This window comes from Engraulis encrasicolus, chromosome 21 (assembly GCF_034702125.1).
Source record: "Engraulis encrasicolus isolate BLACKSEA-1 chromosome 21, IST_EnEncr_1.0, whole genome shotgun sequence".
NCBI classification, from domain to species: domain Eukaryota; kingdom Metazoa; phylum Chordata; class Actinopteri; order Clupeiformes; family Engraulidae; genus Engraulis; species Engraulis encrasicolus.
The window spans coordinates 39,121,971-39,149,446 of record NC_085877.1 but is presented as its reverse complement, the minus strand read 5'-3'; the positions used below and the strand labels follow the sequence as shown (position 1 = coordinate 39,149,446).

The 27,476-nt window shown below is 43.2% G+C and overlaps 1 protein-coding gene across 2 annotated transcripts; it reads left to right on the top strand.

The window, feature by feature from the left end:
• Positions 1-158: 158 nt before the first annotated feature.
• On the top strand, positions 159-26,527 carry sf1 (splicing factor 1). Of its 2 annotated transcripts, XM_063186679.1 has the most exons (12): positions 159-688; positions 1,492-1,626; positions 4,153-4,228; positions 7,624-7,776; positions 8,268-8,357; positions 8,868-9,051; positions 10,365-10,480; positions 15,065-15,172; positions 15,551-15,737; positions 20,014-20,302; positions 21,832-21,993; positions 24,417-26,527. In XM_063186679.1, exons 1-12 carry the CDS (start codon positions 430-432, stop codon positions 24,734-24,736), a joined length of 2,079 nt encoding a protein of 692 aa, XP_063042749.1. In that variant the 5' UTR covers positions 159-429; the 3' UTR covers positions 24,737-26,527. The 2 variants fall into 2 exon arrangements, with proteins under 2 accessions (XP_063042749.1, XP_063042750.1); XM_063186680.1 differs by lacking the exons at positions 159-688; positions 4,153-4,228 and having other exon boundaries at positions 1,549-1,626.
• The last annotated feature ends 949 nt before the right edge of the window (positions 26,528-27,476 follow it).

Genomic DNA, 27,476 nt, shown 5'->3' with positions numbered 1-27,476 from the left:
ATTTGTTCATCATACAATAAGTAAATACAGTTGCCTATACATAATTGGTGAGGTACAAAACATCTTTATTACACTAGTATGGAAAACACTCAGTTGCAGAGAAATCCTGAGTTGACGCAGGAAAGACTGCTGTCTGAATGTCCAATCACAGGTGAGGATGGTGACAGGCGGGATCTTAACGCTGTCCAATGGGACGCCTATCATTGGTTTAGATCATTTTAATGGCACTGTTGCTGACCTATCAGGGTGAACATCGTAGAAGTCAGTCCTCCTTTGTCAAGCTCTCGAATCGCCATCTTGAGTTGATGGTCGCTGTATTCTGAAGGAGGTGTTCGGCGATACTCCGAAGATTTCAGAATAAATTGATTTGCAGAGGGATAACGGAGATAGAGGAATAACGTGCGCGTCGTAGCACAATTTTATTTGGATATGGCTACGGGAGCAAATGCAACTCCTCTGGGGAAGTTGCACCCAAGCATTGGCGCTAAACGGGGTTTTGACGCCGGTCCGGGTGCAGGGCTAATGGCCCCACCGGGTCCTCCGGTGCCATTTATTCCTCCACAAAATTTTCCTCAACCGCAGATCCCGAATGTGTCCTTTCCTCAAGGCCTTCCCTTCCCGACACCGGCAATCCCAACCTTTTCAGCCGCAGCTCAGCAGCCTGTAGGGATGAAACCGCCTCTTGGAGGTAAGACCGCAACGTGGATAAACTAACAGGCCCCTTGTCAGTTGACCATAGCTGCGTCTTCTAACCGACGCGACTGGGTGTTAAAATAGTCGGACAGTACCATTATATACAATAGAAAAACACTAATTAGGCAATGTATTGTCGTAGAAAGCACGTTATTCACAGTTAGTTCCAGCAATGATGTTGACTGGTATTTAATGTTAGCCACTACAAGCATTGTTCCAAATAGGCTAGTGTTAGCTGTTTTGTTGCTGAGAGCTAATTTACACGCTAACAGGCTTGCTGAGTGGGTCAAGCTCAGGGAGATTAGCCTAGTTCTACTCCAGTCATGGGCGCCATAGTAAATATGGTGGCATACATTGCCGATATGCTTTTGACAGGTGACGTTAGCGTTAACCTAAATCAGTTCAGGTCTGTGCGCAGGAAAAACTGCATTATTATGCGTAGGATAATGCTAAATGCATTTGCCTTAGCGATTTGTAGTAGCCTATCAGTGGGCTATGGTTAGCGCGTGGTTTATCGTTGTGTGGTTTTGTAAACTAACTGCGGCAGTGGAAGGTCATAACTCCGGTGTCAAGTGACATGGCAGGCAAGCAAAACTCACATAAGGTAATTAGTCATTGGACGTGGTGATGGACAACATTTCCAGGTGCCTTGGCCCTCCATATTTTGTCTAGCTAGCTAGCATGGGCATTGCATTTACTTTGGCCGGTGATGCGAAATACATGTGTAAGTGACAGGCAGAAGTTTTGTAAACAGTCGACCCGTTTCTTCCTCTCCCCTTCGCCTTCCTTCCTTCTTAGTGGATTTCGGTCAGAAGAAGCAGAGGAAGAAGAGTCGTTGGAGTAGCGAGACTCCAGACCAGAAGACGGTCATCCCCGGGATGCCAACCGTCATCCCACCGGGGCTGACTCGAGACCAGGAGAGAGCCTATATAGGTAATGACCACCAATTGAACTGCCTTGTAAATAAATGAACCATCAAAAAAACAATATTCATTGAAATGTGATGGGTCTGTCTGTGTAAACAAATGTGTTTATCTGTGGGTGGGTCTTTTTTGTTGAAAGGTATAGGTAACATCCTTGTAGTTTGCACAATATGAAACTGTTGAAGAGGGATCTGCTGAATTCCATTAGTTGGAGTGGGTGAATGCAAGTTTTGATTTCTCCCTGAAGACAAAGTTTGAGCATGCTCTCAAATTTTGTATTATGTTTACAGAGGTGAACATTGTCTGGGACATTTTTTTTGTTGGTTGACATCTAAGACACAATTTGTGGTCCATTTCCTGTCATGAATTCATAACTTGTGATGGTGTTTTTTGGAAATCCAAATGTCAGCCCAGTTTGAACGTTTCCCCTCCTTTCCACTCTCTCTAATGAAATTCAGCTTTCTCACCCTAAATCCCCTCTCCACAAGCTATCTGTTGGATTTAATACTAACATGCAATGTGCAGGCCATTGATGATAGTCCTGGAGGTGTGCTGGTGTTTTTTTCTCTCTCTCTCTCTCGCTCTCTCTCCAAGCCATCAGCATCCATGATATCGTATTCATCTAGTAAACCTGAAATTTGTGTTAAACCTATATAATTTTCAAGAGTTATTGTTTTAACGTGTGCGCCTGCCTCCGCATTGTCACCCAGTTTCCAGTCATGAGTAACCTTTTGCGCAAGGTGCGAAACTATTTTTTTTTTTTTTTAAAGAACATTTTCGAAAAACGTTTAAGCAAGTAATGACTGACATCCCATTTACAGTACCTTGTCGCCTTGACATCTACCCTAAATGTTCCACAGGGCACATGTATGGGTTTTAGAGCACGCATTTACCTGTAATGCTAAGCTGTTGGAACAAATTTGGTCACTGATCTAAAAATGGGATGTGCTCATTCATAGATTAAGGTAACTTTACATTTTTCCGCAGCTTCTGAGCATTTAGGATCATTGTCATGCAGATCGTTGGCCTGGGGTGCTTTCTTGAAAGCGTAGTTGTTAGCAGTTAGCAACTAAGTAGCTAACGTAGTTAGCAACTGTGGTTTCGAGAAATGCACCCCAGATTAGACCTTCTCTTGTCTGCGCTCCATATTGCACGCTGTGTTTTATTTAGATTCCATCCAAACAAAAATCTCCATTGCAAAAAACCATTGCCAGACGTCGCGCTTAAACATGTAAGCCACGTGGTCACATTCTCTCTCCGTTTGGGCCAACACAGGGCTACTAATGTGACACGGCTTCCAGAGGCAGAAGCTATTAGTTAAAACTACATATAGCCTAATTCAGTGTCTTAAGTACTTACTATGAGACTGTCTCATCAAAGGATGCTTAGACCCATACATGCTCATTCACTCACCAGAGTGGTCTCTTGATCCACAACTAGTTTGTCTTTTGAGAGAGTTCTGTGTCCAGGCATGGCCTGTCAATAACACATTATTGTTATTGATAATGCTGTTTTTGTTTTCTTCATGATGTCCTCTTCCCCCCCCTCCCCAATTTTCCCTTCTTCCCTCTCCCCCACCAGTTTTCCCTCTCGTTATGTAGATGTTTTGTGAAGTGTTGACGTTTTTGTTGATGTCTGTCAGTCATATGTTGGAATCCCTTATCATTCTCTGTGGATTCTCCTCAGAGGACATAGAATGTCGTTCTATAGAATGCCGTGTTTAAATGTATATTCTAATGGGGGAAGTGAAGCCAGTTCTGAGAATGGTCATTGGTAGCTGTTGCGTTTGTTTCTAAGCACAGTAAATACAATGGTAACCTACTAATGACTTGCTTCCCGTCTAGCCAGTATTTTTGAAGTGCGATGGGGTGGGGTGGTAGTGGGAGGGGTTGGTAGTGAGTTGAAATCAACTGTCATTTGCAGTCAAGTAGAAATATGTTTAATTGTACTCCAGGTTTCCATTGGCTTTGCCTTAAAGAAAACCTATCTTCAAAGTCTGTTTTGTATATTTGCCTTAAAAAAAAGCAATCCAAATGAAGTTGGCATACAATGGAAACCTAAATCGACTTGTAATTGTTTCTATTGCCCTAAATGATTTATTTCAAAATAACCCTTCCATCTTGTTTGGGGTACTAAAGTTGTTCGCTGTACACATCTCACAGCTCTCTGCTTCATAGTTTTACACTTTGAAGATCATTGTTTTGAGACCAGTCAATTGGTGTATCTATACCTTAAATAAGATGAAGGGTTTGATTGAAGCATACTTTTGACAGTGAATGTAATTTACTTTGTGTCTAATTGACCTGCTTGTTTTAATTTTCGTTGTTTTGCTTTTAACCTCGTTGAATGCAATGATTTTTTTTTCACTGTGTGTTTATGGTAATTCTTGTTTCTCTCTCACGTCCTTGACAAAAAAAAGAGGCAGTCTTTAAAAAAAAAATACACTTGTTCTCACCCGTTGATATTGTTTTTGCCTGGTAACCACAAATTTTCTCCGTTCCTCTTTGTTTTTCTTTCCTAACCTGATTTCTCCTAGTCCAACTGCAGATTGAAGACCTGACTCGTAAACTTCGTACTGGAGACCTGGGCATTCCTGTTAACCCTGAGGACAGGTCGGATAAAGTTTTAAACCCCCACAAAAACAGTAACATTTTCTTTACCTTTTTTGCTGAATCATCCTCTGTCGAGCCAAAGTGGTTTAACAGGTTTTTTATTTTATTTTTTTTCATTTGGTTTGGTATTGGATTTGGAGCACCACGTGGTGGAATTGGTATTGCCACGTCTTAGAGTAGTGCTAGTCTTAAGTGTTGAGGAGAACCTGAGTCTCTTAGCTCAGATGAGAATTGATTTTGCGTCAGCTATATTAATTTTTTTTTATTCACAGTATGGAATTTAAGTACATTTTCAAAAGGCGAGGTTGTATTTTTCTGTCTGTAGCTCCTTTCAAACCTAACTGGAGGAATGAAACGGTGCATGATTGCTTAAACTGATGCAACTGGACAAGGAAAGAAAAGCCAGCAGCCTCCAGCTTTATTGACGTTCATTTAAAGTAAATAACTCATGAATCAACGATTGCACGATCGAAGCTTAGACTTACTGTTCTTACACCTAGCGTGCACCTTGCAGCTATTTTGAAGAACTAGTGAGGGCAAGTAAATGGGCAGGACAGATAAAAAAAGTAATGTGAAATAGTATACCAATTTAGTTGGCACTAATTTAGTTCGTGCTAAAATGCCAGGGAGCTTAGACTTTCTCTTCATTTACCTAACATACAGGTTGTACAGCACTTTTCTCATTGATACCTTTGTGTCTGATGTAGTCGTTCTGAAGCACTATTAATGTTTCATTTTAGGAACAGACCAAGAGGGTGTTTCTCCTCTAACAGTCAGGCTTTTTCCTCATTGTGTAATTTATATGTAGCCTAGTAGATGTTACACCAGTTTTAGCCTAGTCTAATGTGTTTTAATTTCTCATGGTAATCATACACTTCAAATGTGTTGCAGTGCCAGCTTACCTTCATGCAGGCAGTCCTGTTTCAGAGATTGGAAGGTCCTTCCCACTGTTCTGCAATATTGTTCAGTGATTTTAGAAACATATTGTCTTTGAATCAAGCCATTCGGCCTTTGAATAGGCCGTCGAGTCAATTGGCCTTTGGCTGGACTTTCCATTGTCTGAATCCGGCATTGCCCTTTTGAGTAATAGATGGTAATTATTTATTTATATCTAGATTTAGAAGTGACACTGTCTTTAGTGTAACTTATATTTATCATAATCAATTGTGCCTGTTTTTTCGATGTTTGATGACAATGTTTGCATGAGTGAAAATGGGAATATTTTGAAGCAAGGCCGGCTTTATCACTGAATGTGTCAATGCGCATTTGGAAATGTGATGATTTTACAGAGTTTATCCAGGTTCAGTTACGCTAACCTTGTAAATATGTGATTCCTGGTTTTTGACCTCATGATCATGTTAACCCTAATATTCTAGTAGTTTGAAGTCCTAGGATGTTTCTTTTCAGTGAACACTACCGTTACAGTTATGCACCACAGTTTACATTTTTTTAACAATAGAAAAAATGAAGTTAGAAATGTTGAAATGAACGAAACGAGCAAAGACGATAATCCTTTCCCTGCAGTAAAATTGTCCTAAGAGCACTTGAACTCTCTGTTTAGTGCTGGTTTTGTTGCTTAACCCTCCCTTACTCAGTTTTTCTCAGTGGAGTGGTCAAAAAATCTCGACGATTATTTGAAAGTTCATTTGCTCTTATCTCAAATTTTTAACTGGGTTTACAATAACCGGGAGGTAGGATTTGTCCCATTTTAGGTGAGGAGGGTCAACTTCAGTATTCCAGATTTGTGCCCAATGAAGGTGGAGAGAATCTTCTGGACCAGCACATTCTAGAACATAATTGCATCGTCTCGCTTCTAATTCAAAGCTTGCCAGAGCTATTCTCTCATTTTATATTTTGTCACATAAATATACATTGCAGCACATAGATCTCCCAAAAAAGCGCAAACAAAAATAAATAACTATTTGTCAAGCCACTTGGGAGTGTTTGTGCTAGCGTACACGGTCCCAATTCCTCTTCTCATCTAGTTACAACTGCATAATCATAATCCTAACAGTTTTTGCAGCAAGGCTTTAAAAAGCAAACGCCCCCACCAGATCTTCAGAAGCCTTTTGTCTGGAAAGTTAGGATTGCGACTCCATTGGCCTTCCACCCCGTCTCCTGTCCAACATGGAAGAAGGTTGACTCTATCGAGGGGGAGCTTTCCAGGTCGTCATCGTTGGAATTTTCAAAAGAGGGAGTTCTATAACGAGAGATGCCTTTCTCTGTATAACCTTTTTTTAAAAGAATCTACTTCTTAGAGTAAATTCCATCTGTTCACCAGCCGTAATCGTTTCTGCTCTCTGGTCGGTTTTTCTAGAGCCTTGACCTCACAAGATGCAGAGCAAGATCGCAAACGTTCTGTCTCTCTCTCCCTCTCCTCACTCAACTTTACTCACTCCTCTGAGAGAGCGTTTTGGGTATGGGTTGTGCAGGGGAAGGGAAAGAAACAAAAAAAAAAGCGGCTAACATCTAATCCTGGTTCATTCCCTCTAACCCAGACATGATCCCACCCCTCTCTTGGTGACCTTTAACCTTTTGTCTAAGCACAGAACCTCCTCCAACAGCATAACAGGTTCTCTCGGCGACCTCCTCTCCCTCCCCCTAGGTGGTGGCAGGTAAAGCTCGGACTGGACTTTAAAAAAAAAACAAAAAAAAACTCCAACTCCTGCCACCACCCCATCGCCATCACCCATCACCGCCACTTCCACGAAATGGAAGTCTGCTGCTGAACTGAACGTCAAGCTCCGGGCTTCAAGCTTAGCTGTATTTTTTTCTTTTTCTTTAGCATAACAACCCCGCCAGCCCCCTTTTTTGCTCTGCTGTGCTTTTAGCTTAGGATAATGTCAGTTCAAGAACAAGAACTGGTCTAAAGTGGGCTTTTAAAGAAAGAAGAGCCCCACCTCATGCTAGGTGAGGTGATAGTCTGATTTGATGACTTCTCTTGGTCACGTTTCAGAAAGTAACAGGAAAAACTACCACTGCGAGTCAAAATTCCCTTTTTTTTTGGTACGCCACCCATTTAATTCTGATTGGGTTTCTCCCGTAAGATTTTGATTTGGTGTATGCATAGGCATTCCCTATATTTAATACTTACTTTTTTTTTCAAGTTTGTAAGATGCCCCCCCTTTGGACTTTAAACGGGACGTCATGCCCTTGAAATGACCTCCCGAAAAAATAGGACACGTCTCCACCAGGGTTTAGGCAGTTTTGAAGGAAAGGTCTTCGTCCTGAGGCTAGAGACTAAGCTCAGTGTGTATGTGATCTGCGTATGAGTGCGTGCGTGTGTGTTCGTATCTGTACTCTTGAGGCAGTTGAGTCAGTGTGAGTGTCTCACCTTGGTGGTTCCGTTTTCTCTCCTCTGCTCTCTCCTCTCCCCCCTCTCCTTCTTCTCACAGGTCCCCATCACCAGAGCCCATTTACAACAGCGAGGGCAAGAGGCTGAACACACGCGAGTACCGCACCCGAAAGAAGATCGAGGAAGAGCGCCATTCGCTCATCACCGAGATGGTCGGACTCAACCCTGAGTTCAAGCCTCCCGCAGACTACAAGTAAGATGGAATACAAATTGAAAGCCTTTTATTGACATTATACACACTGTAATGAGATGTTAAACCTCCCTACGGGGCGCACAGAGTCCTTGCTGGATGAACACAGTCCTTGGTGCAAGTGTGCGTTCAGAATTTTGACCGCTTTGGGGAAGAAGCTGTCCTTCATTCTGTTATCGACTACGATGTAAGAAATATAAATAACGGCAAGACCTCCCTCAGCAGAGGCACTTGCCATCCCATCTTAATTCCTGTTAAGTTGAGGGTTCAAAACCGTTCTGGAGTAGGCGGCTGATCTACTGATTACATTTTCGAATTGGTCATTGACTCATTATTAGGCTGTTCTACAGTATCTTATTCCTTCTTGTGTCGGTTACTCTCATGATGAATTTTATGACTTGGCGATGATAATTCCCATTGGATCAACTATGCTCCATTGACACTTAACATCTTTCAATAATGGAGCTTCCATCTTTCTTCTTTTTTTCCTGCAGGCCTCCAGCCACCAGAGTGAGTGACAAGGTCATGATCCCTCAGGACGAGTATCCAGAGATCAACTTTGTGGGGCTGCTGATTGGACCACGGTAGGTGTCCCGTTAAACCTCTAGTTACCCATAGCGTAAAAATATGAGAATCTGTGTGTCCCCAGAGTGTATACAAAAATGAGTATCTGTGTATCACCAGGAGTTTTTAGTTTTCCCCCCCAAAAAAGGCCATTATGCCTTATCTTCATGCCCCAATTGCATATCAGACATGAGTATCTGTGTATCACTTTAGGCCCCCCTTCTACCAAAAAGCAATAATGCTTTTGAAAAATCTCTTTTTTTCTACCATAATATTGCACCATATGTTGTTACATTGAATTGATATTTCCCTTTTGTTTTAAAAATTCTCATGTAGTCTTCTTCTGTAGTCTCATTCATTGACCACAATCTAAGTTTAGCATCTTAATCCAGACTTTCTCTTCCAAAATATTGCACAATACAGTATTACATTGAATCTTTCTCTTTTGTTTTGTTTAGTTTATTATTGTTTGAAAAATGAAAGCATCTAGGCTTAGCATCTCAATAATTCCTGTGATGATGACATTTCAGTGGCAACACGTTGAAGAACATTGAGAAGGAGTGCTGTGCGAAGATCATGATCCGAGGCAAGGGCTCGGTGAAGGAGGGCAAGGTGGGCCGCAAGGACGGCCAGATGCTCCCCGGGGAGGACGAGCCGCTGCACGCCCTGGTCACCGCCAACACCATGGACAACGTCAAGAAGGCCGTCGAGCAGGTCAGCTACCTTCATTACATTCAGGGCTGATTGTAACCAGGCTCAGCGCCTGATTTCAGGCTTGACAGAGTTTGCAAAAATAAAAACATTGATGATAATTAGCCATTAGGTTATTCTTATCACAGAAAGTGTTACAGGTTCATGTTTCTCTTCTTCTATCAGGCTTGAATAATGGTCATACACAGGCTATTAAATGTTTGAATAATGTGTCAAAATAGGCCAACTCCATATATTTCCCAAAAGGTACTGCTGTTTGCTAGTTGTCTGCTGATGTTTTATAACCTTTTGGATGTTTTTGGAGTAAATAAAAATTGTTTTTTGAAATGTAAACAAAGAGCTGCCCCCATTACAATGACCAGGATCTCGGAAACGGCTGAAGAAGAAGAAAAAAAAAATCTCAGGCACTGACAAGTCCAGGGTAGTGTGAGCATTACAACTGCATGTTGAAATTGACCAAACTGTCCCTTTAATTTAACTAATTTCAGTTCTACTCTAACATTTGAAGACTTCAAATAAAAATGTATTTTCTTTCAAACACATGTCAAAGCATTTATTGTAAACCGTAGATTTAACCAATATTTAAAAATTAAATTTAATTGGTGCACCTCTATTCATTACATTACATTGCATTTGGCAGATGCTTTATAACCAAAGTGACTTTCAAAAGAGGACATAATCATAGCCAACATCACTAGCAAATACAAAGTGCACAGGATGTATAGAACAACAAGTGCAGATGCAAATAAGGGTTACTTAGTATTTATTCTTTAAAGAGCACACTGGGACAGTCTGCCCTTGGGCTAGGTCAGGTCAAACATTAGTTTACATTAGTCGTCGCCTCTTAAATGCTGTTTAAATTGATATAATGGTCTGGTGTGCCCCAATCGTGCGTGGCTCAGTGCATTTCTCAACAAAAACGTACTTGGTTGCATTGCCATTTCCCATTGGAAACCTAGTAAGTTGCTAACTGGTTAGCAACAATGCTTTTTCGAAACAGGGTCTAGACCTTTCGAAATTGCATCTACTTCTTGTGGGTTGTTACCTTACTAAGTTACTCTACTCTCTACTCTACGTTTTGTTTTATCTTAATGTTTTTAATGTTTTTTTTACTCTAATTCATTTCCTTCTTTCTTCCCTGTTTCCTTTCATTTACATTTGTTAACTTTGTGAAGCACATTGAGTTGCACCTGTGTATGAAATGCGCTATATAAATAAACTTGCGTTGCCTTGCCTTACTCTTTGTGTGTCAGTCCACTTGAAATGACCTGCAAATTAACGTGGGTATGTGTTTGCGTGTTTGTGTGTGCTTGCAGATCCGTAACATTCTGAAGCAGGGCATCGAAACACCAGAGGACCAGAACGACCTTCGCAAAATGCAGCTGAGGGAGCTGGCCAGGCTCAACGGCACTCTGAGAGAGGACGACAACAGGTATACACACACACACACACACACACAACCCTTTCATCCCTCTACTTCTTATGCACTCTGAGAGAGGACGACAACGGGTATACACACACGCACACAACCCTTTCATTCCTATACTTCCTGTAAACACAGTTTTTCTAGTGGGGATTGGGATGTGTTCCCCACAAATCACCCCTTGTCTGGTGGTCTGTGGGGGCAAGTGCCTGAAATGTGCTGAAATTACAAGCACACACACACACACACACACACACTGCCTTTACTCCGTTTTCACGAAATTGTGCATGTTGCTTGGAAACATTGTGATGTGTCTTATACTGACACACACACACACTGTCTCTCTCTCACTCAGCAGTAGCGCACACTCGCACACACACACTCAGCAGTAGCGCACTGCCACAAATGCAGCCTGCCAAGGTTATGTAACCCCTCCTCTCTCCATTGACTTGTGTTTGGTGCAGCAGATTTAGACCGGGCATCACTCTGTGTCTCTGTCTAGGCTCCTCGAATTTCATATTGTGTTCATTATTTTTAACCAGTTTATTTTAGAGTATGCATCTATTGTGCTTTTTAGCCAGCTTTGAATGTTGACCCATGTAGGTCTTTGAGTGCCATGGACTTGAAAACAAGTCTTTTCAGAATGTATGGCACAGTGCCAAAGAGTTGATATCAAATCAATTGTGTTTTTTTATACGGGGTGGGGCCTAACCTGTTGATCTGGTATGTTTGTTGTTCACAAACATGGACAAATAGCTCAATTTTTTATGGCTCTTGAAAAATCACTCAAACGCTGAAAAAAGCCTGGCAACCCGCCTGTCTGAATTTGAAAATGGCTGGCACTCAATGAGTTAAGACCGGGAAATACCATCTGTGCGGCACATTCTTCAAGACTGGCTGCTGCAACTATGCGTGTATATCAGTGCATTTATGCCTGTTTAACACTTCAACAGTGTCGACAATTCAGTTCGTCAACCATTCATGTGGTCGTTAGCAGTGCTGGGAGTAACGGCGTTAGAGTATAATGGCGTTACTAACGGAGCCTCATTTTGAGTAACGAATAATTACTTAATTACTTTATCCATAACTGTATTGCTGTTACCGTTACTCGGGAGGTAACGTTGCGCACTGCAATTTTATGAATTGTGCACTGGAAGCTTACAAAATCAAGGAGCAAATGTCAATGCCACATAAATCTGTACCAAGCCGGCTTTTAATATGCTCACATTCACCCTTTGCATGCATGAGAACAAAATAGCTGAACGTGATTTGCTAAAAAGTGTTAAGTGGGCGGAGTGTCGGCTATCTTGCTCCCACGTGCGTAAACACAAGTCATTCTACACACAGAGCAGGGAGCGCATAAAATATAGAAGATACAACGGCAGTAAAGCTGCAAGGTTGCATGTTCCAACGGTAAATACCGGAATCATTTCACGCTAGTTGCAGTCAAATGCAATAATGTTTATATCCAAAGTATATGTGCATTGGAAAATCTGTACGAGCACGACTCTAATTTCACTAAGCACCTCTCAACTTCGCATGGTGGCACACCGTGCAGCTAGTTTCAGCTGTAGCGAAGAGGGAGACAGAGGCAAGCCAAACCTGATTTCTCAGGACACGAGTGAGCTCAACAAAATAATCGCCAGGTATGTGGTTGAAAACATGTCTCCCCTATCCACTGTGGGGTCGGAGTTGTTAACGGCTCTTGTTGCAAAAAAAATCCATCTCGTGGAAGAGAAATGAGCATATCCCTAAAAACGTTGTGAACTGGAATAACATTCACCATTGATAATAGGCCTAGGTCATGAAGATATTTTATAGTAGCATCTTAAGCAAAAATAACATCACAGAACAAGGATGAAAACCCCATTGAACTGTTCTTTCGTTTATTTGACTTTTTAAGCAAAATAAATAAATAAAAAATAACGCAAAAAAACAACTTTTCCTGATAACTACTTACTTTTATAGTGAAGTAACTAGTGTTGTACCGATACCAGTATTGGCCGGGGCCCCGATACTGCACTAAAATGGTGGTATCGGTATCGGCCAATAGGGCACCGATACCATTTACAGATGCTCGTATGACTCTTAAACGCAGCCTTGATCTTAGTTATTTTATATCATAGGTATTTCAGTATAAGAAGAATCCTGCACCTTCTAAACAGATGAGCGGTGGCCTATCACAACTTAAGATATCATAGGTATTTAAAAAGCATAAAAAGTTCTACTGGAGTAGGCAGCAGCCTGACAAAGCCATGAAAGCAATGATGTTACATCCAAGTAGTAGCTAAGCCTGTCACGATATACGATAAGTCAATACATCGGACGATAACTTTTTGCAAGAACGATCACTTTTCTGGCCCCGATAAGTAACGATAAGTTATTTGCGTGATGTTTTGTTTTCCCTCTCTCCCTTTCTCTACCGTAGCCGTAAGACTACTGATGGCGCGTTATAGGCCAACGCAGCGCAATGACGCTTAAATGTTGGTGTAATTTTAAGTTTCAGTGCAGTTCTGGTTGGAAAAAAGTGCATTGATCTGGCTACTTGCGTCTTTGAAATAGAACGCTGGTGTTCCCGCGCGTCGCTTACAAGCCTCGACAAAGAATCAGCGCTAGAGACTAGGAGCGCAATATTCTTCCAGTCTCAGTCAGCGCATCTGCAACGTTCCTCAGAGAGGGGAATGAACAGCTCCAACACGGAGGCAAATGTTCATTTTGAAACATGCGCAGCAACCCAATATCCACGACGAAGACGTGTTTGTGCAACACAGACTTCTACTTGTGCAAACATGAAAAGTAGTGCCGTCGCGACAAACTTGCTCTGAGGCTGTTATTTTAAACCTCGCCGAGTTTCCACTATTATTTCAATGCGCCTCCTACCCCGACGTTCGTTGCCTGTTCTTTTTGTGATTTTCGCTATATTTCTTGTTTATTTAGACCTAATAATATGAGTAGGCAGTCCGCAAGCACCACACCAGGAGAATGTGGACGGTTGAGCGCACTACACAGAGAGAGAGAGAGAGAGAGAGAGAGAGAGAGAGAGAGAGAGAGAGAGAGAGAGAGAGAGAGAGAGAGAGAGAGAGAGAGAGAGAGAGAGAGAGAGAGAGAGAGAGAGAGAGAGAGAGAGAGAGAGAGAGAGAGAGAGAGAGAGAGAGAGAGAGAGAGAGAGCTGGAACTTGTGCATCTGTTCATGCTCTTTTGCTTTTTGCTGATGTTGAAATGCCTTTAACACAGGGCTGATTTGGGTTTTGACTGACAATTAGCTAGTAACAACGTGCATTTGTTTGAAATAAGCTAAGTAATAATTTGTGAATTAACAATACCCCACCAGTAGGTTATTTTACATCACACCATGGATAGGCCTATAAGCCATTCAGTGGGCTTGAGAAAGATAAATAACAGAAAATGTTAAAGAAAGACTACCTTAATAATAAGTACAAAAAAGCCTATTTAGAGCCTATTGTGCTCCATGAGGATGTATTTAAAAACATGTATATATCCCCCGCCGTGATGCTTTAAAAATGTGAAGGGGTGTAGTCACATTTTTATTGCATTATTACGTCATTATATTGTTTGACACATTTCTTCTTGGAGCAGGCGTCAATCTTAGTTATTTAAACCTCTGAGTCTGCTGGCCCAAATGTTACATTCAATGTTTCAAGAAGGAGGCCGCACCTTGCATAGCAGTGTTTTTTATTGCACATTATATTGTTTGAAAATGGCGAGAGAGACAATATTATCGATTATCGCAATAATTTCTTGTTATCGTTATCGTCTGGCAAAAATTGTTATCGTGACAGGCCTAGTAGTAGCCTATATAACTTAACTTTTTCATATATATACTGTGTATAAATTTCAAATAGAGTAGTATCGGTATCGGCTGATACTGCACAGTCTGGTATTGGGTATCGGTATCGGGGCTAAAAAATTGTATCGGTGCAACACTAGTAGTAATGCAGTTACTAACGCAATTACTTTTTGGAGAAGTAACTGATACTTGTAATTGGTTACTTTTTCAAAGTAACTTTCCCAGCACTGCTCTTCAGTGATTAAAATGATTAGGTATGGTAATGCGGGGCAGCAAAACCTCTTAATCTCCTTACCTGTAAAAGCTGGAGGTTGAGCGGTTCTGTCATCTCGCTGCCCTTGGACATTTTTTTGGAGATGTCCATTAGCCATCATGTGCATGGATATGTGGCCCATATTCTGTTACTCGTGTTCAGAGATGCAGCAGGGATGAAGACAATGGGGCTCTTTGTGGCACAGTGACCTTGGATTATATGACTAAGATGAAAACCTGCTTGTTTCTCCTGCCCCGACACACACACACACACACACACACACACACACACACACACGCTCTTACACACACACACACACACACACACACACACACACACACACACACACACACACACCCCTCGTACACAGCATAACACATTTGCACTCATCTCTCCTCATATGCCCTCTTTCCTTCTTCTGCTCTCTCTCTTCTGTGATCTGTCTCTCTTCTGTGATCTCTCTCTCTCTCTCTCTCTCTCTCTCTCTCTCTCTCTCTCTCTCTCTCTCTCTCTCTCTCTCCCTCTGTGTCAGGATCCTGCGGCCGTGGCAGAGCACAGAGTCGCGTAGCGTGACCAACACCACCCTCTGCACCAAGTGTGGCGGCGCTGGACACATCTCCTCCGACTGCAAGTTCACCAGGTAACGCAAGGCACAGAACCACACCAACATAATCTCAGTATCTCCTCTTCATATGGCAGAAAATGGCCAATAGCCAATTATTTTGAAAGCAATAAGAGTGGGCATATGTATAAGGGAGGTGGTGGACATGCATGTTATCATTTTATTCATTTTAATGTATATTAATTAGTAAAAAGTTCAGTCGGACAGAAAAAGCATGCATCACGTCTTTGACCCAAGAGCAAATTTGGCTATAGGCACCACAGTTTCAATGAGCAGAATATTTGCAATACCTACCCTGGCCACATTCCTACACAGTGCATCTTTTTAATATAGTGTTTTGAAGTTCTTTTAGGGTAACCCTGATCTTACCTCCACTGTCCTCTCCTCTCGACGCAGCTCCTATGCCCCTCGTCCAGGCGAGCCGCAGCCGTCTGCGCAGGACAAGGCGCGCATGGATAAGGAGTACCTGTCCCTGATGGCGGAGCTGGGGGAGGCCCCCGTGCCCTCCGGCGGGGGAGGGGGCCACTCGGGACACAACTCTGGCCCCCACGGAGGCGGTGGCCGCGGCAACCAGGGACCCCCGGTGAGTCTAACCTGAATGTCTGGCTTGGCTTTGTTTTGTTCGCAAAACCATTTTTAAAATGTTATTTATTTATTTATTTGAGAAAATGTGCTCAATTCCACTGCAATTGTTATATTTATTTATGAGGATGGGACGAACGTACAGACGGGACAAACGCTGATCGCTTAGACTGTATAGAAACGTCTGTCTATATTGTCATGCCAACCAGATGGATAAATAAATACATGAATTACTGTAGAATGTGCAAATGTTCTCTACCAGAACAGTAGCTATTGGTTAGCCACAGGATTTGAAGTTAACAATGCTACCTAGGCCCCACTACTCAGGCCTACTTGGCTACAGTGAAAATATCCATCTCACTTCCCCAGTGGTTGTACAGAGAAGGCAAGACGCAGGCAGCGTGGCTTTATCAAGATGATCATGTTGTGACTTCAGAGTGTTGCAACAGCTGTGTTTTTATATAAACTTTATTGCAGGCTCAGGGCCCACATTGGACACATTACAACACACATCAACAACACTATAAAATACACATACAATAAAAAGGGAAGCTAGTGAAGGCATTCATGCCCGTGTTCCCAGATAGTAGACATATAACTTACAGAGCAACGACTTGGATCAACCAATTGAGCAATAAGCTCATTTTTTGCACAATCAAGCCTGCTCATAAACGTATAGGTAAGATTTCTTAATAGTGCCATAAAAGTAGTTGGACCAAATTTGCAGAATAAACCACTTGCTCTAGTACTCCTTGGTTTCTTTAGGGGAATCCTAAGACAATCCTTAATAAACACACTGTTTTTATTTACAAGACAAGCATGTGAGCACCCATGGCATTTGAATACTGAGAACAGCTTTTCCAGAGCACTGAAAACTATACAAGGCTCCATTGACTCTACTAACACAGTGGCTTTCAAACTGGGGTCCGGGGGAGGTGCCTGGGCGGCCATGGCAGGTTGGCAGGAAAAGCATAGCACAGCAATAAATTGAATACACAGAATAACTTAAAACAAAATGAAACAAAAATAAGATAAATAATATTTCTATTGGTGTTCCTATTGATATTTTTATATCCTAGTGGGACACTGCCTCACAGGCCCTACAATATGGTTGTGAAAGGAGGTTCACAGAAAAACAGAGTAGAGCACGACCCATGTCAGAGGGGCCTTGGCTGGAACCTAGCGGTATATGGGGGGGGGGTCTTGGCTGGAACCTAGCGGTATATGGGGGGGGCCTTGGCTGGAACCTAGCGGTATATGGGGGGGCCTTGGCTGGAACCTAGCGGTATATGGGGGGGGCCTTGGCTGGAACCTACCGGTATATGGGGGGGGCCTTGTCATGGTAAAGTTCGGTAACCCCTGTTCTAACATACCTGCATACTTCAGTTGTAAAGAGTCATTTAGTTTGGCATCTCGTTTGCCTTTGATTGTGTTCCGGGTCTGATGAAAGTCTTTGCAGCAAGCTGAGAACTGTTGATAAATAGAAAGCTTTCTTAAGACTTGCAAAGCTAATGTTTGTTTCACACATGAGGGATCTCGTCTCATTAAAGCATACCAGGACAGAGAACAGCTGCCATGCCAAATGCTTTCTGTAACACGGAGCGAGCACAGGGTCTCCGCAGATCCTTAAAAAGTCTTACTTTTAATATTTGGTTTTTAAGGTCTTATAAAGTCTTATATTTCTTATTTTTTTGGAAGTGTGGTATTATATTTACGTGGGAGGTCTTATATTTCATCTGGGTAGCTTTGGTGTAAGGAAAAAAGTGTCTTTTTGTCGCGCTATAAACATTATTTAACCGCCATACGTCCCTTATGAAGATGCGGAAAAGTAGATGAAACTGATCTGTGTCTGTGGCGCAGCACAGCCCGCTGGCATCACACAGCGAGGGGCAGCCACTGTGGGCGCAGCGTTTAGCCTACTTTAGCCTTTCTAGTAGAAGCAGACGAAAAAGTGGTTAGAAGAACAGGCAAAATATGAACGTGAATCAAGATGGGTAGATGCAAGTTCAGTGTAATGTGGCTTGAGGACGAGAAATACAACAGTTGGGTATCCAAAGCAACGTCGGAATATGAAGCTCCATAAATTGTGTCGGGAGGACGCATAATCATTTAGTCATTGAGGGTAATGTTGTCTATCGTAAGGCTGCCCCTTCTTTTAAATGTTAGCCATGCCCTCACGTTTGGGTAAGCGTTTGCGAAATGTAAAGGGTTCATTTCATAAAGTCCATACAGTACGTGACATGTTATTTGTTGCCTCTGTCAAATGCAAATTATTTCGTTAACATGACAGCATGAGGAAGTGCGCGAGCCGAGGGTAACGTTGCAATACGAAATCGGATTATTAGAGCTAACAGAATATGTACGCAGCTAATTATCTGGCGAGGTGCGATAATGTCCAAATCGGTAACCAGATGAGAAACGGTAAACGCGCCAAATACTTGTGAGTGGACATGCTGGAAATCGCTTCCAAGTTGTGCGCTGTGTCTTGCTCCCACGTGGGGAACTACAAACTACAGACAGGCTAAAGTAGAACGCTTCTGCTACCCATCTCATAAAGGCGAGTTGGAGGAGAGACGTCGCCCAGCCAGAGCAGCAGTCGTAGCTTACATTTAACCCTTTTGACACCAGGTGTCATCTCTCCTATAGTAAAGTGCACTCTATTTATCAATTATAAATGGTGAATTGTCGTTTTTAATTTTGTACAATTAAAGGCATTTGATGAACATTCATCAGATTTTTTTTATAGGCCATTAAAACATGTGACGTATGACTGTATGCATGCATGGTTTCTGTAGTCCTAGAGATCAGTTCGTCCTTGCTCCTGCTTGCACTTTGTGTTTACCCTAGACTACACTATACAAGCACAGTAATCATATAATATTGTTTATTATTATCATTTAATAATAAGTATATGTATTAGGCCTTCATTTCATTATAGCAATGTAATAACATTAGCAATATTATAACGCCTCACCCCGAGCCGTGGTCTTACTTTTTATCATCATAAGTCTTATATTTATATACACTGCAGGGGGTACTTGGACTTGCAGCCGCGGCCCACAGTTTGAGAATAACTGGTCTAGGTCCAATTCTAATGGGATACCCCCATGGGGAGATCCATTAAAAGCACACAACTTCGAATCTGCCAGAAGTGGAAATGCTTTTTTTGGACGACATCTGATCTTTGGTCCTCGTAAACATAGCATCCGTTTTCACAAAAAAGGAAAACTGTTATTACTGCCCTGCTTTGATTATCAGTGCCTTTAGACAAAGGGCCATAGTGCGCTTGTAAATGTGTGAACTTATCTGAAAGGAGGTTCGCTGATGACTAATTGAGATGGAAAGTGCAGCTGGGAGAGATGTGGAGTGGAGGGGAGTGCAGACAAAGGGCTGGCAATTGTAGGTGCACAAGTTATATTTAATCAAAAGTCTAGTTGTAGCAAATTCAATTATCTAATGGAAAAGGAAAAGTGATTGCATTACACAACTTGCCTTTAGCTGGTGCGACAGTCACACACATCGCCACTAGTTACTCGCTCGGCGAGAGAAGCCAATAGAAAGTTTGTGTCCAGCAAGAAAGTGAGCTGGAAGCGAGTAACTAATAGCGGCAAGTAGTGTGTGAATGTAGCTTTTGTGTAGTCCGACTCTTTTCTCTCCCTCTCTCCCTCTCTCCCTCCCTCGTCAGAGCCGTACCCCATGGATGAGCTCTGGGGTGGATTCCAATATGTGCACTCCCGTCCTCCCTTGCTCACCTGCCTGCTTGTGACCTCGTGATGACATTACTGACGACAGAAAATGAATTGAATGTCTTGCAAAAGCGCAATTCCATTACCATTTTCTCATTTGCAATGGGGAGGGTGAAGGAAGAACAGTCCCCCAAAAGTTGTTGTGGCTAGGCTTGACAGCGGGGAAACGTTATTGTTTTCCTCCATGGAGGCGGGTGCGTCAGCAAAACGTGAGGCCACAAGCACAAGTGGAGGATGGGAGTCCGCTTATTGGAAAGCACCCCTGGCCCATGATTGTCTTCTTGAGGCATCTGTGTGATCTTACTCTATTCTCTCTCTCTCTCTCTCTCTCTCTCTCTCTCTCTCTCTCTCTCTCTCTCTCTCTCTCTCTTCTCTCTCTCTCTCTCTCTCTCTCTCTCTCTCTCTCTCTCTCTCTTTTTCTCTCTCTCTCTCTCTCTCTCTCTCCTCAGAGCCTTTCCGCATGGATGAACTCTGGCCTATACTTGTGTGCTTGAGGTGTTTGTGTAATTTTACTCTATTCTCCCTCATCAGAGCCGTCCGCCGTGGATGAACTCCGGCCCGTCTGAGAACCGCAACTTCCACAACATGCACAGCGGTGGCGGTCACGGTGGTGGAGGTGGAGGAGGAGGTCATGGGGGTGGAGGTGGTGGAGGAGGTCACGGAGGAGGAGGAGGCGGTGGCCACCACAACTTCCCCCCGCCCATGCCCAACATGGGGGGCCCTCCCATGCCCCCCAACCCCAACGGCATGCCCCCGCCCTGGATGCAGCCCCCGCCGCCCCCCATGGGCCAGGGACCCGCGCCCCCCGGACACCCCATGGGTGAGTGATCACATCATTGTTAGTTACAGGGTTCCCACGGGTCATGGAATTTCTGGAATATCATGGAATTTCATGAAAGTTTTTCCAGTCATGGAAAGTCATGGAATTTTACCATTTTGCATGCACAGTCATGGAATATCATGGAATTTTCTTAACAGTTGTGCAGAAGTAAAAACGTTTTTGCTTGGTGTATAACATTGTTTCTTACTGGTTATACTACAATGCTTCCCCAGAAACTGTTTGGTTTTGGGCTGTAATGTGCAACATTCTAGAATGCTTTGAGCCCACCTAAGTCTGGCGGTGGCTCTGCGTCGGCTCTAGGGATGAAGATAATTTTCAGTTTTCACACTTTTTAACATCATTTCTTTTTACGGAAGTGGTCATGGAAATTCTATTTTTGGGGTCTGGAAAGACATTGAAAGTCATGGAATTTTATAGCTGAGTTAGAGAGGGAACCCTGTAAGTTAGCTCGTTTGGTTTATTTGATCGGGATAGGGATGTAAATAAAATCGAAACGTATTGATATATCGGAGGTATCGGCCGGCGATTTAATTGAATCACATCGTATCGTGGAGCATTCTTAAGAATCGAAAAGAATCGAACGGCTGGCCCCTGTGCAATGCACTAGCTCCATAACACAATAGTAGTGGAAAAGTAATTGGAAAAAATCGAATCGAACCGAATCGCATCGTATCGTGGGGAATTCTTAAGTATCGAAAACAAAATCGAATCCCTGATTTAAGAAATCGAAACCGTGTCGTATCATCATGAAGGCTGTGATTTACACCCCTAATGGGGACAGATACACATAGGAGTCATAGGTGCCGGAGAGGGAGGATTTCTCAACTTCTACTGCAGACCAATGAGAGGAGTGCAGCAGCAGCAGCAGCAGCAGTAACATTGTTTTAAAAAAAAAAAAGAGCACCATCACAAACTCAACTTGTTCCGGAGTGCTCTTACAGTTGTGACCATGGGTGTGGTTTTAGGTGTGGATAGTGGGGTCATGTCCGTACCACTTTTGAACCTAGCTTATCCCCACCACACATTCTTGCCATTTTATTGCAATAGGACAAGCCGAGAGGAGACGGGATAGTAATGCGAGAGACGGGGGAGGTTTGGCAAATGACCCCGGGCCGGAATCGAACCCGGGTCGCCGGTGTAGCGCTGCATTGCCCAAATGTCTGAGCCACAGCCAGGCTGCAGCTGTAGTGGTTTATAGTCACTATGCTGAGTAACTATGGGTGGAGGTCATTCCACCATAACTTTAGAGTCATTGATCTCAACATCAGCAGTAGTTGAAATCAATATTTTAAGCATTTGGCTGGTGGTTGGTGCCAATTTCCACTCGGCGTGTCTTTATTGCTCATGACTCAATGTCAAGTGTTGGAAAAGTAAATGGATTAGACGCCTTCGTAGTTGAGATATTGTGCTAAATAAATACATGTTGTATTGTATTGTCATTTCATATTAGCACTGCTAATGAAATCTTCACCCTGTCCCCCCTCTCCTCTCCTCTCTGTCCTCTTCAGGTCTGCTGCCCCCTCCGATGGGCATGATGCCCCCCCCTCCTCCTCCTCCAAACGGACAGCCCCCACCGCCCCCCTCTGGCCCCCTGCCGCCATGGCAACAGCAGGCGCCCCCGCCACCCCCCACCAGCAGCATGGGCAGCGCACCACTGCCATGGCAACAGAGTGAGTAACTACCGTACACTCTCCCTTTTACTCTCTCTCTCTCTCTCTCTCTCTCTCTCTCTCTCTCTCTCTCTCTCTCTCTCTCTCTCTCTCTCGCTCTCTCTCTCACTCGCGCGCTCTCTCTCTCTCTCTCTCTCTCTCTCTCTCGCACTCGCTTGCTCTCTCGCTCCCTCGCTTGCTCTCTCGCTCTCTCGCTTGCTCCCTCGCTCCCTCGCTTGCTCTCTCTCTCTTCCTTACGCTCGCTCTCTCTCTCTTCCTTACGCTCGCTCTCTCTCTCTTTTGCTCTCTCCCTCGCGCTCGCTCTCTCCCTCTCTCTCTCCCTCTTACGTTTACTCTCTCTCTCTTGCTCTCTCTCTCTCTTGCTCTCTCTCTCTCTAGCTCGTTCTCTCTCTTGCTCTCTCTCTCTTGCTCTCTCTCTCTCTAGCTCTCGCTCTCTCTTGCTCTCTCTCTCTCTTGCTCTCTCTCTCTCTCTCTCTCAAGCTTGCTCTCGCTCTATCCCTCTCTCTCTCTCTCTCTCTCTCTCTCTCTCTCTCTCTCTCTCGCTCTCTCGCTCTCTCGCTGTTTCTGCCCCCCCCCCCCCCCCCCACGTAATGTCCCTGTGATGCTGAGGCGTGGGTTGGTTTACCTGTACCTACTGTAGCTGTGCTTTGATATCCATGTCTGGAGCCAATTCAAAACTTTAATTGTTTTTTATCAGTGTTTAGGGAACAAAATTAAATGCCATGCCCCAGCTCAATTTGGAATTGTTATACTTTTGATCCTAAAATGTAAAATGTACATTTTGTTTGCCATGTAGGCAAGTAAAGGTAGTTAAAAAGATATTAATAGAAAAAAGGGGGAAAGCTACTTGTACCTGGACCTTGCTTTGCCTTGTCAGCTTCCAGATATGCTCCATTCCACACTGTACATTTGTCCCTGGCTGATGGCCAATTATTCCTTTTATAGGGACGATGACAAGACTCCACCTTATATAGTGTGTAAAGTTTATTATACAACACTTGTGACATGCAAGACCAAGTTCAGAGGCACTGTCACTCCAGTGTACACAGTCCGTGGGAAAAAAAAGTTCTTATTCCTCTCTGAGCTTAACATTTAGTTTTGATGCAGACACTGGTTTTGTGTGTGCAGGGAGAAGACAACATTTGCATAGATAAGACATTTGTTTGGAGTAGCTGCGTTGCCTTTGCATGATGTGATGGTGTATTTAGAAGTGGTGTAAACAGCAAGAGAATTCAGGCTGATCTGTTAATATTAACTCTACCTCTGTTCTACACCAAGCTCTACTCTTCCTCTCGCTTTCCCCTCTCTCTTAAAAAATGTCTGACCTCTCGCTCTGCCCCCTTCCTCTTCCTCCATCTTTCTGTCTTTCCCCTGCTCATCCTTTCTCTTGCTCTTTCTCTCTCTCTTGCACTCGATTCATCTGAATTCAGTAGTCGTCGCTGGCATGATCATTCTGCACATTCTTGCATTGCATTATACTTGGCATGACGCCTTCATCCGGACTAACTTACAATGGGGGTTCAAATGGAGATTGGCATATGCATGGCAGAATAGAGAAACAGTATGCAAGACTGGAGCACAGCTGATGCCAAGATGTAATGACATACAATGGAGGATTCAAATAAACTTTCTGATGTTCAGAGAACAGGGGTGCTTTTCTTGAAACCACAGTTGCTAACTACGTTAGCTACTTTATCGTTTGCGATGCAATTTCCCATTGGCTGACTGGCTAACAACTAAGCTTTTGAGAATCGCTTCCCAGAGTTGAACAACAGTAAGCAAGAGTGTAGCAAAGTTATTGCAGAAAAGGGTAAATGTATAGTGATGGGGTGGGGAGGTCGGCTTTGCAAGGAAGGGAAGTTATCTCGGGGGAATGTCGGCTATAGCACACATGGTGCACAAACGTATTGAACATAAACAAACAATCGGCATCTTTCATCCTAGCCAGGAAAGATATGAACTGCTTTTCAGTATCTGAAAAGGCAGTTCATGGAGTTTACATTGTCTCTGTTGTCTATGCTTTGTGCAACAGCTGGGATGCAAACTATAATATATTAAAAGAAAACCAGCTCAAATCACATTCAAAGTCGCATTTTCAAAATTTTACATTTATTTTCATTTAAAAATAAAAATACTCCATTCTAACTTTTTCCATCAAACATTTTATTTTATTGTTATTGTGTTATAATACTCCCCCCTCCCCTTTAATTCCTACTATAGTCAATCACTTGGTGAATGTCTTGTTCTGAGGAAAGCGCTGTAAAAATAGACTTGGGCATTTCCTTACTCACTCCCCTCTCCTCCCTCTCTTATCATCCTCCTTCTTTTCCTCCACCCCTGTTAAATAAACGTAACGTAAATGAGTAAACATGACCAATAAATGTACTTACATTTCTCCTCTTCTCTTCCTCCTCCTCCTCCAGACACCCCCACCACGTCCAGTGGCAACCTGCCCCCTTGGCAGCAGCCCCAGCAGTCGGCCGGCTCCGGCGGCCAGCCCCCTCCCCCGATGGGCAACCCCTCCATGGGTGTGCCCCCTCCTCCGGGCGTCCAGCCTCCCTTGCCCCCCGGCGCTCCTCCCCCACCACCGCCGCCCCCGCCAGGCTCCGCAGGGATGATGTACGCCCCCCCGCCACCCCCTCCGCCCATGGACCCCTCCAGCTTCGTCACCATGATGAGCATGCCAGGGATGCCCCCCTTCGGGATGCCCCCCGCGCCCCCTCCCCCGCCCCCACAGAATTAAACCACCATCACCTGACCAGAGATGATGATGAGATTATATTAGTGGCATTATTATCATCGTCATTGTCGTCAACATCATCCTGACACAAACCACACCTGCACACACACACACACACACACACACCACCACCATCACCCCAAAAAAGAACCATACATACGTACATAATACATCCACATGTCCCTTTCCCCTCCACCTCCCCAACTCCACCACCCCTTCTACCCAAATCCCCCCCAATCCCTCCCGCCAGCCCCAAGTACAATTAAGATGATCACAACATAACACCCATCAGTACACACACACACACACACACACCCCTCTATATACGGGTCCTTTTTCAACCACCCATACAAACCCATTTTTCCCATTACCCCGTTTCCTCCTGTCTCCATGGTGACCAGGTGAAGGAGCCCCTCCCACAGGACTCTTGCCACTCCCCTTTTCTCTCTGCTCGTGTCAGGTGGTTGTTGTTTTTATTGAAGAGAGCGTTTCTGCATTTGTGTGGTTGTCTCTCTTGTAAAAATCTGTTAACTTAATTTTTTCCCCTCTTTTCTTGAATCTACTCATTTTTTTGTTTTGTTTATCCATTCATATTATTGCAATGTTTTTGTTGGTTGATTTTTGTAGTCTTTGAGTTTCAATACTTGTCCTTAACCAGGGAAAGGAATGGCATGATGAAAACATACACACACACACACGTTTACTCTTTCTCAGTCACTTCTCATCTCTCGCGCTCTCTCTCTCGCTGGGTGACGGTGCATTTTAAAAGTTCACCACTCTTCCGGTCTCAAGTGATGGAACACATAGGGAGTAGAATCAGAATTCAGACTCAACATTCCAACTTAAACAAAAGAAGAAAAAACTCATCATTTTATATCCGTGCAGTGCAGAGTTTATTTTCTTGCTGAGAAAAAGAAATGCCATTATAATGATTATTATTATTATTATTATTATACTAATCAAACAAAATGCTTCAGATGTTCTAACTTTGTCACTGCTGATCCATCAATGCTGTACAAAAGAAAAAAGCGTCAGTGTCCTGTTTTCCTTCTCATATAAATATAATACAAACACACACTCACACATACGACAGGCAGGTATCCCAAATTCTCACAGTTTATCTAATACCTTCACTGCCTTCCTTGAAGTTTTACTATTTTTGTAAAGAGGTTGAAATAAAAAAAACACACAAAACTGGAGGTATAGTGAAAATATAAATTAAAAAGTAAATACTGCTTAGTTTTGCTGATAATTACACCCATCTCACAAATACACCCCCTTGGTGGTTATGTAAATACAGCCGAAGCGCCATGTTATTTTTTTAGTATTTTAATTGTTTTTTTGTGTACATTTGGATTGTGAGGTGGCGTGGCATGGCATGTGTCGTGATGGGGAAAGCTTGATTTGGGCGCGGGGGATTTTGACTTAGCATGATGTGAGTTCATCAGGTCTGGAGTTTTGGATTGGTTGCAAATTTCAACCATTCTCTTCCTCTCAGGCTGTTGTACTGTCCTCTGTTCTTTTTTTTGACCATTCATTCATTAGTGCTTTTATTATTTTTTTCAAGATTTTTTTTCTCTCCCCATCATTTTAAAAGCAAAACAAATCAGTTTAATTCTGTGGATAAAAGAGGAAGTTTAAAAAAAATGATGAAACCTGCATTTTGCTTAACGCTGTCATGGCGTCTGTGTGTCCTGCATAGGTTTTCTTGTGACGTCTAGTTTGAGAAGAATTGGACAAATGCTGTTATTATTGGAGATTGTTGCTTGTCATTAAAACCCATTCTTCTTAAAAGGTGTTTGCACTTGTGTGTTTTATTTTTGGGGCATGCTACTATATCTAAAGGAGACTGGAATTAGACTCCTTGATTATCTCGTTCAAGGACACTTAGGCCTTGGTTGAGGACAGTGAAGAAGTGAAGTAGCATCCTTTACTTCATCACGTTTTACTACGTTGAACGGGCTCTTTGTATTTTGGCAGTTTATGGTTTGATAACCTTTTATTCAATGGACATTTGTCCATATTTTAACCATGACTGTTAAACAGCATTTAGGTATACAGACCTGTGTGCAGTTTCTGTCAAAGCCTTTCTGGAATAAGTTTAAATGAGTTTGTTATATCACTCCACTATATGTTGACTATTAACACATTAAATGCTCCGCATACAGTAGGAATCTTTTATTCTGTACTATTTCACCTGTACCTGCCCAGTCTATTTCCACAACCTTTATGGCATCAGTAGATGGCACATTTTGGCTTGTTGCTTCTGCGTCACCTGTTCACCCCTCTGTCCATTCTGTGCGTAGGCTACCGCGTATGTGCGCTCTGGAGTTTGGGATGAGGGTACATGGGTCCGTCTGTGTCACTGCAATGGTGCGGTGAGGGCGGGGTAGGAGGACTGGGCGGTTTATTTTGGTCACGCGTACTGTGTGACGTTAATGTTCAGGGACACATTCAGGAGCCCTCAATACAGAGCATGACTCGGGATTTCTCCCTCTGTACACACACACACACACACACACAAAGTGAGGGACGCACTGAAATGAAATGATCTGAGCGTGTGTATACCGCCTTCCTTCCTGACACGTAACATGAACTCAACTCGGTATCAGTACATCAGAGGATGGGTGGATTTCTTCCCCTGTAATGTAGCAACACGAGAACTTTGCATCTGTACAGTAGCCTGCAGCCAAGGAAGAGTCGGGGTTTTCCCTCTGTTCCACAGAAGAACGCAGTGCTGAAT